Below are 15,337 nucleotides of genomic sequence, written 5' to 3' on the forward strand. Positions count from 1 at the left end.
CAGAAATCACAGGTGTCTGTAAAAAGAGCCTTCACTGATGATGATGGTTTGCTGTCTTACCCAGAGTTAGAAGAGAATCAGTGTGACACTGAACCTCTGTGCAGACCATAATAAGCCCAGGATGTACTTAGCCTCGCTTGAATGGACATAGTAGTGTCATCGTTAGCTTGAACCGAGGTGAGGAAGATGATGCTCAAATCACAGTTGATGATCAATTTCACTGTTAAACAAACCTGACACTTAAGACAAATATAATGTAAAGAGCATCTAACCACAAAGACACAGCTCACATGTAAAACAAAACAAAAAAAGTGTGTCACAACATTGCACACATCCCCTTCTCCTATCCCTCATCACGAATGCAACCATAACAATGCACACTGGATCCGGTCAGTTGACCGGCAGCATCCACTCTTGATGGCTACTCTTCTTGTTTGGGAATCCCTGAAGACCATATTTGTTTCCCTTTCTTTCCTCTGACTCAGCTCTCCCTTCCTTTCTCCTCCACAGCTTCCTCTACCTCTCGGGCTGGACTGCGGTGCATTAACGTCGGCTCGCCCTCCCCTGCCCCCTCGCCCCCCAGCAATGGCCTCGCGCATTGGGCTGCGGATGCAGGTACAATACAACCACCCTCCACCATCCAATATGCAGCACATACAAGCCTTTAATAATCAGCTTTGAATATCAAAATCTGTTTTTAGTGTTGTTTGATCGAGTGGACCCTGGAGACGAAGGTATTCTGGTCAATGTCAGAGCTTTGTGGGTCTGCCATTGATACTGATACATTTAGCCGTGCTATTCGGCCCTTGTATATTTTAATATATTTACTCTACATCATTTTCTTACAGGGTGATTTTAATAAATGTGTGAGTCACCAGTTGTGCTCTTCTAGCAGCTCTTCGTGTCCACTCTTGAAAAAGCAGGGAGGCAGAGAAAAGCCAAAAGCAACATTTGCCATCACAGGCAGCTTCTACGCAGGTCGCAATGCTTTAATCAGCATTCCTGTGATACCTGTGTGTTGTGTGTCCAGCTGATGCGAGACCAGCTGCAGCAAGAGGAGCAGCGTGAGAGGCAGCAGATACAGCAGTATCAGCAGCAGAATGCAGCCCTGCAATACATGCAGCATTGCATGGCTGGGCCACCTGCACCCACGCCAGCCATTAGCACCCCGCAGCATAACCAAAGCATGCAGGTCCCCGTGGAGGTTCTTAAGGTCAGTCGAGCTGCAACAAAACTGTTATTTTCATTATCAGTTAATGTCTCTATTTGACTTGTTTTTATTTGTCATCAAATCAATCGCTCAATAAGCCAATAACATTTCAGAAACGTGTGAAAAATGTTCAAGATGACAACTTTTGTCTTTGTTTGTCAAAAAGTCAAAGATATTGAATTTACAATGATATGAAAACAAATACTCACATTTTGAGAAGCTGGAACCAGTGAATGTTTGGCAATTTTTACTTAAAAAAAAAGTTTTTTTTATGTTGCTACACTAATCACTTAATTGAAATATTGTTTTAAGTTAGTGTGTGAATGGTTGGAAAAGACTTATTGAGAATGAAGTATGTAGAAGGTTTTGAACAGGAAAATAAAAACAACGGGTATTTGATCCAGAATCCCCTCCCTCCTTCTACAAACTCTCTTCTCTCAGACTCGGTCTGGACCACCGTGCAGTCTGTTGTAATGAAATAATGAGCGTATAGTAAAATCTCATTTCCGGTCATCATGCAAACGCACTGCAAATACAAAACGGATCTCATTGAGGGGATCGGCTGAAGAGAGAGAGAGAACATGTTGGTTAAGGGGGGTTTCAGAAGGACAGGGGGCTGTGGCACTTCCATTAATCCACTCACATGCTGCTGAGCAGCAGGGCGCAGCGGAGTTGGTCAGGACTTCACTTGGGCATTGTGGCCTCTCACGAGGCAGCACTGCCACACAGGGGAAAATCAGGGACCGATTTGGAGAAAAATGCGGTGGATCAGCAAACAGGTAGGGAGACAGAAGGGGGAGGAAGACGGGCAGATAAGAGATGTTTGACATGTTTTGCGATAGGACGGACAGGAGCGATGTAGATAGTCTGAGTCAGACAGAGACTGATGACGCTGAAGTGACATTTTGCCTGATTCCAAAGATGCTTGTTTGAGTCCTTATCTTTGATGGTGTGTGTATGTGTGTGTGACTTTATGGTATTTTGAACTCTAAATCTTTTGCATGCACAGGTAACTGGAGCAATTTGCTGCATCAACACTTTACTCTGTGTGCGTGTGCGTGTGTGTGTGTGTGTGTGTGTGGAATAGTGTTTATGAAATCTCACTCTTTACAGTTGTCTGTGTCTTTCCTTTCATTTAGTTGAGAATGTGATCTGTCTGTCCATCAGCCTCTCAGAGCTTCTGTGTTTCTCTGTGTTTTCTGTGGGCTGACAGCTCTGGGCCAAGTCGGTCAAATAGTTAGGACTGAATCGTTGTTATTCTGGCTTAAAATGCCTCCGGCTCTCGTGAGCCAATCACCAGTGTGTCAATATGTGCTGTAAAGAAAAAAACACACACAAATTAGCATTACGGTGTTAAAAACATGTTTTTTTTTAAAAAGAGTTTCTGGTTCATTTGATATAATCCTGCCGTTGGTTATACAACAGAGGGGGGGTTGGACGACTCAGGGGTTGAGTCTTTTTCAGTTGTAATGGGGAGCAGGCCTGCTCTCTACTGAGCTTTACTCTTTGATGTGAAGGAATGAGGCCAGCCCATTGCTTTATAGCCACACCAGAGGGTTTAGTGGCTTTACTCCTGTAGGCTTTACTAGTGACTTAATGCTGCAACGTCCTCGTGCCATCAGTGTTACGGGACAGGGATAATGAGGTGTACATCTGAAGCACATACTCAGTGTGCTGTGTGTTTCAATGTTAGTGTTAAACCATGCTGAGTTTATATAACACACTTACTATTTATGTATTAATGCAATTCTGATGATCCGATGACACAAGTGTTACTACTGTTTGTATGGGTGTACTTTATTTATTATTATTTATTTAGTTTATTTGTAAGGGACGAGTACAGAGAAGTAAAAGTGGACTTCATTGGAAAAATGAAATATTTGCAGTGAAAATGCCAATATGTTCACTTCAAGCTGTTGTCTTACACTGTCAGAGAATCCAAGTGTATCTTTACCTGAAGTACAAGTTGTAATGTATGCAGATTAAGCTGGTGTTTGAATTTTCTTTCAATTTGAATATTTATTTTTCTGCAAATATATTAAAAGTCAATTTGGTAATTTTTGACTGTTTAGATAATAGGTTGTTGTTTAGTAATAATCCTTGTGTTTTAAGAGTTGTCAGTCAGTTTGGGAGTAACAGCAGCTTTCAACCCTTGTGTTTATATTTGGATCACATATTGTGTCTCTAAACAACATTACTTACTGACTTACTTACCATGAATCTTGTACTGTTTCCACCAAAGCGTAGTCAAAAATGAATAATTAACAGTATCAACTAAGAATTGGATCAATGTGCAAAATCAATAATGGACTAAGAATGTATCACATCCTGTTACTGTCCATCCCTAATACAGGTACAGACCCACCTCGAGAATCCTACAGACTACCACATCCGTCAGTCTCGGAGGCAACAGGTGAAAGAATTCCTGTCCACCACCTTCGCCACCAAACAGGTACCGTTCTGGATGCTTTTACTCTGTTTGTCTCTCATTAGATCCGCTCCATTTAAATAGCCGTCTCTGTGTTTTTGTCTGGTTTGTCCAACAATCCACACAGTATTGCAGTACATCTATCTAAGCCAGTACTGAGTCATTAACACCATCATCACCCTCTCTCTCTCTCTCTCTCTGTCTCTCTCCGTCTCTGTTTCTGTAGACGATCCATGCAGTAGCAGGGCTGGTGCCGCCCTCTCCTCCCACAAACATGGGACCTACAGGGGGCTCAGCTTCTGCCCCCCCACCCCTTCGCTCCCCACACATGCGCACCGAGCAGCTCATGTCTGGAAACAGCGCCCCCAACAGCCCCATGGCCATGCTCAACATCAGCTCCAGCCAGGAGACAGAGGTAGACGGTAGCATACACACTAATTCCTGGTCATGTTATAAAGTAAGGTTTATAAGAACCAGATTGAACAAATATCCCAAAAATATGACTAAATTAAATTACATTAAAGTGACATTATCTCCACATTTTATGGAAGCATCATAATAAGGTCTTTAGGCTGGAGCAGCATTTGTGAGTGCATCGGTGTTAATGTGTCGTGCAGTTGGTGTGTGGATGAATGTGTTGGTTAACTAGCAATAACTAAGACTGGCTATCATTGGAATTTAAACGCTCCATTATGGCTTTGCAACAGTAATTACAGCGTAACAAGTGACAGGAGAGCAACAGCCCTTTGAACCTGTCAGACTTTGACCCACTCTCTTCTTTTAGTCTCTGAGAGGAAAATAAGTCTTAATAGTCAGCTTCCGTGACATGATAGTTATCTTTTAAAGTCTTCTCTTGAGTGAGACATGCACCGAGAGTCCTTCATGCCAGCAGGTTTCGGGAGCTTTGATAAACCCTCGAGTAGTGACAGTCTTCTTTGTGTGGAAATGCACATTAGCTGCAGTCTTTCTCTTAAAATGATCCATGATAGGTCTTTAAAATTGTCATAATCATACAAGTGACACCCCAGGGTTTTTCTTCCAGATGGATGAGGTCATTGATGACATCATCAGCATGCAGTCCAATTACGACGATATTCAGGCATACATTGACCCTGTCCATATGCCAAACACAGTAAGTAGAACCAGCCCACCAACAAAGTATGATTTCAGGACTCCTTTGTTTTTTATCAACTTCTAAACATCTAATGTACTTTGGACTCCTTTTCGTTCCATATTTTAGATTATCACCAAACATTCCCTACGTGTTTCAGGAAGGTTCAAGGTTTTTTTATTTTTGGAAGGGGGAGGGGGGGTCCTTCTTTGAATGGAAGGTTTAGTAATACAGGATGTGATATCGTTCACAGATTGAAAAATCCTTTAAGACATATTTGTGAATTTGGGCTACATAAATAAAATTTGCACAACTTGACGAGGATACTTGTTGGCATCTTTTTTTTTTCCCCCTCAAAATAAAAGTAATATGCAAGTAAAATCTTTATCAAATTGTTTTCCAATAGCAAAAGATGATTTTTAGTGTAAATTCTGCTTCTTGAGTGATCTCTTGAATTGGAGTCATTGACCTTATTTCAGATCATAATCAAACGATTGCAAATGGTTAACTGCAATAAACTCTCAATATATGGATGTGCCATGAATGTATCACCTCTAGAATTCTATAATGTTGTACAGTATTCACAGAATATGTCGTCCTCTGAAACCCTCGTCCACTTTAGATTATGAGCCGCGTCTTCCCTAATTTAGTCATAGGGTTGGATATGTTGAGTCATCAAGAATTTAGCTTTTCAGTACTTTCTGTAATCACTATTTCAGATTCTGTCTTTCACTGTGTCCCCCATTTATTGATAACGTTCTTAGTTTGTGTTGCTGTTATCAGGGATGGTGTTGTTGCAGTTGTTATTCCTATACACAATGAGCATTACACATGTTTCATGTTGCAAGGCAGCCGTTGAAATTTAGCTTTAAACCGGCTTTCTTTGTTGTCCGTCTTTCCCTGCATCCTAAACTCAAACTCGCATCCACACGTGAAAACTTGTATAATTGACTTAAGCACTAAACATTCCATTCTTAATCCATGATGGACGTAGTTAAGAACTGTAGGGAAGACATGTCAGACGAGGACTGTACATTGCTCTGTGTCTGAGGGAAAATTAACAATTAAACTGCCAGCAGTTAGAGTTCAACTTGTTTACAAGATGTTTGGAGGAAGATAGGGAGGTGGAGAAGTAGAGGGGGAGGAAAAGAAGGGAGGAGGGAAAGGGGGATGAGGGCAATTTGTGCAAGGGGAAAACAGGCTGAAAGTCCAGTTAGGGGAAAGTTCACTCTTGTTTGGTGGGGAGCGGAGGTAGAAGAAAGCCAGGATCGGTGTTGCCGAGGTCAGTCTCTCAGGACAGGGGTGGCAGTGCCAGAGACAGCTGCGTGTGCATGCGCGGTGCCTGAGAGAGAGAAAGAAACGCCACTGGCCTAGTGAGGGAAGGAGAAGAGGATGAAGGAGATGAATAAGACATATGCCATTGTGGAAGTTTTTGAAGGAGAACAGATTCAGCTGGTAAGACACTGAAGCGCTGTTGTTTGTCAGACTGTTTAGCATGACTTTGGTTACTGTTGCAGTTTAGCTTTCATTCTGAGTGAACCACAGGATGCAGTGACAGCTCTAACTCCCAGCCTCGGGTCCCTGATTATAAAATGAGCCACAGCAGGGGTAGCGTGATGGGGGAGGTTTGAGGTTTTATTTTTGTGTTTGTGCATGTGATGGACGGTTCTGCAAGAATCAAAACGATCAGAATTAAAACTACAGAAGTATTGCATTTTTGAGTTGATATTATTAAGCGTCATGTTACGGTTCAGCATGCAACTAGAATATAAATACGAGCAGTTTCAACTAGTGCAGGCTCAGCTGTGTGTGGTTATCTATCCGGCTCACTGCTTCACAGCTGTGTGCGTGTGCGTGCGCGTGTGTGTGTGTGTGTGTGTGAGAGAGAGAGAAACTCCAAAAAAACTCCTGTAGCTTTATCTGATAATATGTCCTTTGTGGTTGATGGCTTTAATCAATGTGACTGTGTCTGCATGCGTTTATATGTGTGTCTGACATTACACTGATTGATTAGATTAGGCGAATGATCAACCCTGAGGATGATCTGTGTGTGTGTGTGTGTGTAAAGCCAGCACAGTAAAGAGTAAAGCAACCGAGAGAGAAACTCAAAGCGCAGATCAATATGTTAATAGTGCTGCATCAGAACATACTACACATGATGTGTACAGTTTTTTTGTGTGAAAATACAGTGGAACCAAAACTCAGCCTTATTCCTAACAGACCAGTGAGAAACAAATTACCTGCTAATCCTGATGGGGATTAAAGCAGCAAACTCCATGGAATTCTTGGAATCTCAAAGTTAAGTAAAAGCTGGGAATGCCACTGAATACCAGGCACAAGTGAACAGTTGGGATCTTAAGTGTGCGTGAGTGTGTATGGATGGTTAAACTGAGCCGTGCTGTGTCCCAGTCAAACTTGCTTGTTCAATTGAGTGAGACGTATTCTTGTTGGAGTGTTGCATTGTGAGAGTTAGGCTGTCTGGCCTGGATATGGAAGCTCAGTGCAGAAGCATAGAGGAGGCTGGGAATCAAAGTTTATTTCTAACAGTTTCTTTTCAGCAGAAAACATGAAGTAACCATAATAAGGTAGGGCATTATGATCAGATTTGATTTGGGTTGTTGTCACTTATAATGATTCACAGTTTTGTTTTAAAAACTAACAGCAGAAAGCAGTTATTATGTCAGTTTCTTCCCAACTGTAGAGTGTAGTGTCAGTCTAGGTAGTCCCACCACAGTTTCATAATGAACCAGAAATATTGAGCTTTTGAACGATTCAACTGTCGGGTTCTGAGACCCGTCTTAAAAACAGGGACCACAAACTTGTTTACCATGCTTTGGGAATGTGATTTTTTTTGCTGTGTCATCACTATTTATATCTGTACAACTAATATATTTTTGGTTAAATTGTTTACTGGAGCACAACATTGTACAAGTGCACAACGTTTTGCATAGCTCCAGCCTCTTAATTTTGCTCTCAAAGTGCAGAAGTGCAGATTGATGCATATAACTTCAAAATGTACAAAAGACCCTGTAGACCCCTGCGAACATTGCCCCGGTCCCCCTACAGCAGGGGTCTCAAACTCCCGGCCCGCGGGCCACGTAGAAAGTCGAAGTTATGAGATAGAAAGTCAAAACTATGATAGAAAGACATAATGATGAGATACTTAAACACAGAAGCAGCTCTTTGGCTGGTTACTGTACATTTGAAATGGAAATGTATTGCGAGTACATTGAAGACTACTTTAAACGTGGCTTTAAAAACACATGAAATACTTCATGTCGGATTGTGCAAACGCACCCTTGAAAGGATTTTAAGCTTTGAACAAAGTTATTGTAATAACTTGTGTTTGATATTTGTCTTTGCTATTTTCTTTAATAGTTTGATCTTTGATGGAGTAATGTGGGTTTCTTAACCCTAAATTAAAAGGATTTAAGTTATAATAACAGAAATGTGCTTAAATATATGTTTACATTTATATAACTACATGCACAATATTTTTACACTTGAATAAACAATAATCAAATGCAGAGACAGTTATTTACCAATATGTTAGGAGTAGTCTTACATTTACACAGTCTTACATTTACAACCGGCCCTTTGAGGCCGACCGTGATGCTGATGTGGCCCGCAGTGAAAATGAGTTTGAGACCCCTGTCTTACAGGGTCTGCGGTCCACCCATCACAGTCTCCAACATCCTGTGGGAAACACTGATGAAGATCAACGAAACACTTTAAGATGTGATTTTCCGTATCTCAACAGCTTAACATGCAATTACAGTTGGCAAAAGCGTAAACCACAACAATATCATTTCCTCTTCACTAGTGAAGATTATACTTTTTTTATACTATTTAACAAAGCGTATCATGTGAACCTGAGGAAGTGTGTGTGTGTGTGTGTATGTTTGAGCTCACATTTCACAGTAGCGAACAGATAAGGTATCTCAGTTCAAGTTCTTTATCTTTCAGGCCTCATTAGCGGTGTCACATTTGCCCTCACTTCAGGGCATACGATACGATTTGTAACAAGGCATCAAAAGTCCATCGCACTCAAAACTATACAATGCAATTAAATGGAAATCACGTCTCTTTAGGAGTCCATACAACATTAAATCACAGCTTTTATACAACGTCTAAAGTGCAAGAGTTGAGACCCCACTCCACAAGTGTGGGTTCAGGAGCTGGAGAAGGCAGAGGAGAGAATCAAGCTATAAAGAGAGAGAGAGAGATAAGGCACAGGAGGATGATAGTCAATCATTACTGTGTGTTTGGCAGGCTACTCTTAGGTGTGATATTATGGAATTATCTTACGCTATCTGTTCTTTACAGCACACTAAACACGAACACTGCCTTTATGAAGATACTTACCGAGGTGTATGGAGCTGTAAATGTGTAGTCTAGGAAACCGATGTATAATCTAGATTGAACACCAGTGTGACCGGAGTTTGATTCAGCATTACTTTCTGTTTTAATGCCTTTTTTTATAAGTTCATTAAGTTCAACATTCAGTTAAATTGTGGACTTTGAAAGAAGCATTGATGCCATTGTGTTGTGTGTGTGCCTTGATTTTCACTCCTTGATCAAATGAGTGCTTTTGAGTGGCTTCATTCACAACCAATCTGTTTATGGACAACATTGCATTGCATCGAGGTGCACATCAATGTTTTCTCACTCTACTTGCTCCTTCATTCTGCACAGTGGAAGTGATTATTTTAAAGTAGATTTCATGTGTAGATTGTTGGTTTGCTCCCCAGCTGCCCCTGTCTAGCAGTCACCTGGATGTGTATACAGGTCCGGGGTTGAAGGGTCCGGCCATTGCTATGACCAGCAACTCCTGTCCTGCCAACCTGACCGTCAAACGAGAACTGTCAGGTGCGGAAGATGAAGTTGTACACTTTGTAAACCACTAAGATCAAACCTTGTCCTGTAGTATATGTTGTAGCATTTGTTGACACCATTGACGAACTGTTTCTGTTGAGAAATGGCACCGTCTCAGCCATTAGTTAATCACTTTTTGTTATTGCAAAGTTACAGAAGCCCGTGCCATGGCCAAGGAGAGGCAGAAAAAAGACAACCACAATCTGAGTAAGTCTTCGCCTCAGCATGCTCTTTACTACGGAAGCCATAAACGGTCAGGATTCAAACCCTTTTTATATGCAGAAGTTTATTTTGTTAGCAAAAGGTAATTTACTCTTATTACTTAAAATGTTTGGGTCAAATCAGACAACAGATCGAGCTGACGGTGATGGACTTGGTGAAGTTAGCAGAAGAATACACATCCAGTTTTCAAAACCAGGTGTTAAGAAGGGTACATACAAAATAAAGATATGGAAATAAGATAAAATGGATTATTTTATATTGTATACCTTTTTTTGCTTGTGATAACAAGTTAACTGTCAAAGCTTGTTTTCTCGAGGTAACTATATTAAAGCTTTTGTAATCATGTTCGGGCTTCCGTACGTTACCCAAATGATATACCTCCTCTTCTACTGTCTCATCAGCAGTACTGCACATGCCCTTAGAAACAAATGCATGCTTACACACCCACACCCACCATAATCGGTCTCTTGCAAAAAACAGTTTTTTATAGCCTTTTGCTGATTTAGCTGACATAGTGCAACTAGTGGGTGGATGGTTAACCTGGTCATTTCTGCTGTCCTGGCACTTAAGTGTAATTGCCTGTGTGTGTGTGTGTGTGTGTGTGTGTGTGTGTGTGTGTGTGTGTGTGTGTGTGTGCACGCCCCTAAATGTTTGTCCATTTTTGTCCTTTAGCGTGTATCCATTATGTGCTTATCTGCATATATCCTCATATGCACCACAGTGAAGCCCTGTGTCATGTTTACTGTTTGTATGGATGCTATACATACTTAATAATTCACTTTTTTTACTTCCAAAGGCCACAATCTTCACAAGTTATTTTTTTCGCCGCCTTTCATGCCTTTGATTTCTTGGCACTGTTATCTTCATCATGTATTTTCCTCTCTCCCCTTTGTCTCTTTCTTGCCTGTTCAATAGTTGAAAGGAGGAGAAGATTCAACATCAATGATCGTATCAAAGAGTTGGGCACCATGATCCCCAAAACCAATGACCTGTGAGTTGCTTTTATAACATTGTATTTTCAGTGCAGATTCAGTTTGTTACTGCCAGGTACTTATCTATGAAATGGGCTGTGTATACTTTACTGTGTGCATAGTGATTTGCGCTGGAACAAAGGCACTATACTGCGGGCGTCTGTAGAGTACATCAAACGCATGCAGAAGGACGCATATAGATCCAGAGAGGTGGAAAATAACTTCAAAAGGATGGAGATGGCCAATAAACAACTGATGCTACGCATCCAGGTAACACACACACACGCATGCAGAGAAACGCAATCGCAGCAAATACATTGAGACTGACGATGTTGCCCTCTGACTACAGGAGTTGGAGATGCAGGCTCGTATACATGGCCTGCCCAGCACCTCCCCCTCTGCCCTGAACCCGACTGACCCGATGGCTTGTTATGTAAAACAAGAGACCAGCCCAGAGGAGAACCTCTCTCACCCCATGGCACAAGCCCACCACCAGCCCCAGCACCTACCCCAGAACCAGGCTCATCCCCAGGCCCAGCAGCACCACTTCCTCCAGCAGACCCACCTCCATCACCAGGGCCAGGTTCAGCAACAATCCAGACAGCTGCCACCGCTCCCCCAACACCTGCATCAGCCCCAGCCACCCATCCAGTACCCAGCTGTAGGCAGCTCCCAGCCCTTTGACTTTACCCAGTCGCTTGACTTGTGTGATGGGATACCCGGCTTCTCAGACGGCATGTCGGGGTTAGGCGACCTGGGTGGACTGGACGTCCAGGGGAGGAGAGGCGAGCTGGGCTTCCTGATGATGGACGAGCCCTTGTCCCCTCTGGGAGGAGACCCACTGCTCTCTGGGATGTCGCCTGAAGCCTCGGTGGACTCCAGCCGCAGATCCAGCTTCAGCATAGAGGATGGAGACATACTGTAGACACGTGCATACAAACGCACACATTCAGTCACACAAACGCAGGCACAAGCACGGGCAGAGGTTTCAGAAAGGTAGCAGTGAAAATGTAAAACAACATCAGAAAGTGATGGTACGTCGGCACAATACATTTGCAGCGCATACAACAGAAAGGAAACAGCAACCAGACGTGACATCATTCACCCAGCAGCACGCACCAACACACATAATATACCCATCACGTTATTTCAACACACACTAATGACACTCATTTGGAGTAGAATTACACCCGGCTCTTAACAGCACAAGCAAAAGGAAGTACACAGCCATCGTGTAGTTAAAAATATTCTGTATAGTTCACACGTTTGCACACACACACACACACACACACACACACACACACACACACACACAAGTGCATGTAAGATGAACTGAGCAGCTTAAAACTTTGCCCAACAGATCATTTACAAGGGGTGAAACAATACTGCCAGCTCAGGAGTTATATTGCACACTTGGCCTTGTTTCCATAAAGGTGTCTCTGAATCATAATTGAACAAGGGACAAAACCAGCAGTTAATTAGATTTAAGTAATCAGATACAAGGACAACCAAGTGCATTGTCTCACTTGATAGAGGTTATTTTCTCCTTACATCAACCTCTCTTAAACCATAAATAATTGAATGAACGAGTGAATAAAATGGAAACAGCTTCATGGTCCTGCATGCATAATTTATCTTAAAAGGGATGCACTCCGTCACATTGTTCTCTTCCTCAATCTGTTATGCTAGTGTTGGCTTTTGCCTCTAGCAACCAGCTGTTTGGTGTTCGATGTTCGAAAACAGATCTGTGATAGCCTGCTACGCCAAAGTGTATCCTTCAAACGCCCACATTTTAGGAAAACATTTTAAAACTCACTGGAGGAGGCAGATAATCCAGCTTGTCAGCAAAGCCCCTTTCATTTATTACATCTAGCCCACTTCTGGCTGTAATTGTTGCCTTCTCACAAACACACACTGCTGTCCCCCAGTTCCCACACCTTTAACACTTGACACAGTCATGACCTTTACTGTGGAGAGAATAGAGAAAACATGTGGATGGTCTTCAGAATACAGCGTGTCGTCCTCAAACTGTGAGGTGTCAAAATACTCAGGTACTGTAACAGAATACACAAGCCGGATCATTTTTAAGCAGCAGCAGATGTTAACCTGAACCCTGTCCGGCTCACAGCCTCTATCAAGGTGCCGTTTCATTTTTTTCAACTTCAATTAGGCCTGTTGATGCTTTAGGGTTCGCTTCTGTACCGGCGTTGTTGCAGGAGGTAAACATTGCATTTTTCTCTCACTAATTGTCTTTGTAGGAACCAGCTTGCTTGCGAGGCCCGGGTGAACGAAATGAAAGTGGCAGGGTTCAATCCTGGAGAGAGAAAGATCTAGTTTGTCTCAGCTGACAGCAGAGGTTGTGTAATCTCCGCTGTTAAAACACAACACCAGCACACACTTTGCATGCATTCACACTCTCACTCGGTTCAGAAGCGGGCATGCATCAAACGTGCAGATGCTCACCCAGTAGTTTGCACACATGCAGTATAGTGTTCACGTACATACAATAAATACAGTGCCGCCTTGAGGCTGTTTTCAAATCAGCATGTTAACAAGTCTCCTGTGCGTCAGTCTCTCCCCTGACGAGTCGACTGAAGCTGCCGGCTGCAGAGGTAAAACTCGGGTCCGCTTTTCAAACTGCCACCTAAAGGGAATGTGTTATCCCACGGGCTGCAGCTGTGGTGGTTAGGGAGGGCTGAGGTGGACCTGAGTTGTGTCTCTGCTGTGGTAGACCTGGGGCGTGGCTTTGATTTGATATAGCTTATGATCAGTACCAATTAAAGGTAGGCGAAAAACAACTTTGATGGTGATTTTTCTTTTTTGATGAAAAGAAGTGTTTGTTTTCTTTATTATAGTTTGTTGTATATTTTATCTCAAAGCACTGGAAACTATATCATTATTTCGACTTTGTACATGGAAGAATATGGAATGCAATTGATGTCAGATGTTATATGCCACTAAGCCACTTAAATGTATTTTATTTGTATTTGTTGTTTCAGTTCTTTTATAATTTTATTCCGAAACTACCCTTTCTTCTGAGAGCCATTTTCAGTAAGCACACTGTAAAGGCACACAAGCCACCAATGTTTTATTGAGGAAGGATCGGGGAGCCATTTATAAACCCCCAGAATTGACTTTAACGAGATGAAGAGATTATGTACATTTACGATGCCATTTTTATATAATTGGGTTTTTATTTTTCTCTCTATTATTATTATTATTAACTTTGAATTTTGGAGCCAGACAGAAAACTTGATTATTTGATTTGATGAATTAAAATTGATCATTTTCTGAATGTAAGCTTTACACCAGTGGCTCTGGCCAGACTGAAGCAGGTCGCCATGCTCCCGTCCTTCCTGACTTTGGTTTCCATGGAAACTAGAAGATGACTGACTTTGAATAAACTCTGAGCCGAGGAGTCATGGAATCACTGACTCTGCATCGATCACTGCCTTTCTGCCAGAGTTGTGCCTTTTCCCTTTCAGCCACAGTTTGACTTTTGTTGTACTTTCACCCAGCCAACACTCCAAAGAGCTGCTCGGGCCTCCGCTACTCTTCCACTAGAGGGCGCTCTGCAGAGCAAACTACACAGGGAAAAGTGGTTCTGATTTTACTGAGAATATAAAATGTTTGACCAGAATCCATTCTCTGACTTTTTGTGTTTCTTATTGATACGACCTAAGAAATCAGTGTGTGTGTGTGTGCGCTCTTATATGGATATATTGTCACATTGAGGGGGCTCAACTTCCATTTGGGGACAAATGTCTGGTCCTCACAAGGTTAAAGTCTCCCTCCTCTCAAACAGGTGATTTGCTTCTTGTTGTCTGAGCTTCACTGTGCAGAATGATGAGTGGAATGAAAAGAAAGTTTGACACTAGAAGGCCGTTTGCACATTCATCTCCAGAAGGAGGAACGTTTCTCTGTGCTCACCTTAGATCTCAGTTTAACGTGTGTAAGTATACAAGCATGATTTTGTGATATCAGAATTAGTTTGGATGCCAAAAAAGCATGAGACATATCTGTCTCTTATTTAACCATTCGATTTTAGGTTTACAACTTGTTGAGGTTGGTGTAAGGAATTGCAATGTCCTCCTAAAGTGAAGGAAGAAAAGTTTGGAAATTTGGTGCAGAAATCCACATGTATCGAAATAAATTGTAATGCCCCTTAAGCATTTAAAATAAAACCAAATATAAATGAAATAATACATCTTATTGGGAAACGTGGCTATTCTGAGAGGTAGATTTTGTAAGAACACAGTTAAAAATGTTGGGAGTGTAATTAAAGATTAGACGTGGTCAAATGTCCTGTTAATTTGTCAAATGTAAGATAGTGAAAGTATGTGAATATTTTCTGAGCATATATTGTGTATGTTCGTGTTTGTCTCACTGTCTTTGTAATTTTTGACATATATATAGGCAGACAACAGATTCATTAAAGTTGTTACATTATATGTCCACCAGAGAGCACCAGATCCATAATGTAGAGCACGCGCCCTGTGTCTCAAACTGCTTGGTGTCGC

The 15,337-nt window shown here is 41.9% G+C and overlaps 1 protein-coding gene across 4 annotated transcripts in view; it reads left to right on the forward strand.

The window, feature by feature from the left end:
* Window positions 1-14,990, forward strand: part of tfeb (transcription factor EB) — a 28,633-nt gene extending 13,643 nt beyond the window's left edge. For 3 of the 4 annotated variants that reach the window (XM_079296157.1, XM_079296158.1, XM_079296160.1), the window contains 10 exons: window positions 511-615; window positions 1,031-1,213; window positions 3,564-3,662; window positions 3,865-4,053; window positions 4,681-4,770; window positions 9,501-9,618; window positions 9,781-9,831; window positions 10,762-10,837; window positions 10,931-11,087; window positions 11,167-14,990. In XM_079296157.1, coding sequence (XP_079152283.1) covers window positions 586-615; window positions 1,031-1,213; window positions 3,564-3,662; window positions 3,865-4,053; window positions 4,681-4,770; window positions 9,501-9,618; window positions 9,781-9,831; window positions 10,762-10,837; window positions 10,931-11,087; window positions 11,167-11,742 — 1,569 coding nt within the window. In that variant the 5' untranslated portion in view covers window positions 511-585 and the 3' untranslated portion in view covers window positions 11,743-14,990. The remainder of the gene's footprint in view (window positions 1-510; window positions 616-1,030; window positions 1,214-3,563; window positions 3,663-3,864; window positions 4,054-4,680; window positions 4,771-9,500; window positions 9,619-9,780; window positions 9,832-10,761; window positions 10,838-10,930; window positions 11,088-11,166) is intronic. The other variant, XM_079296159.1, reaches the window with a different exon arrangement.
* Window positions 14,991-15,337: the final 347 nt, after the last annotated feature.

This window comes from Melanostigma gelatinosum (genome assembly GCF_949748355.1).
Source record: "Melanostigma gelatinosum genome assembly, chromosome: 3".
NCBI lineage: Eukaryota > Metazoa > Chordata > Actinopteri > Perciformes > Zoarcidae > Melanostigma > Melanostigma gelatinosum.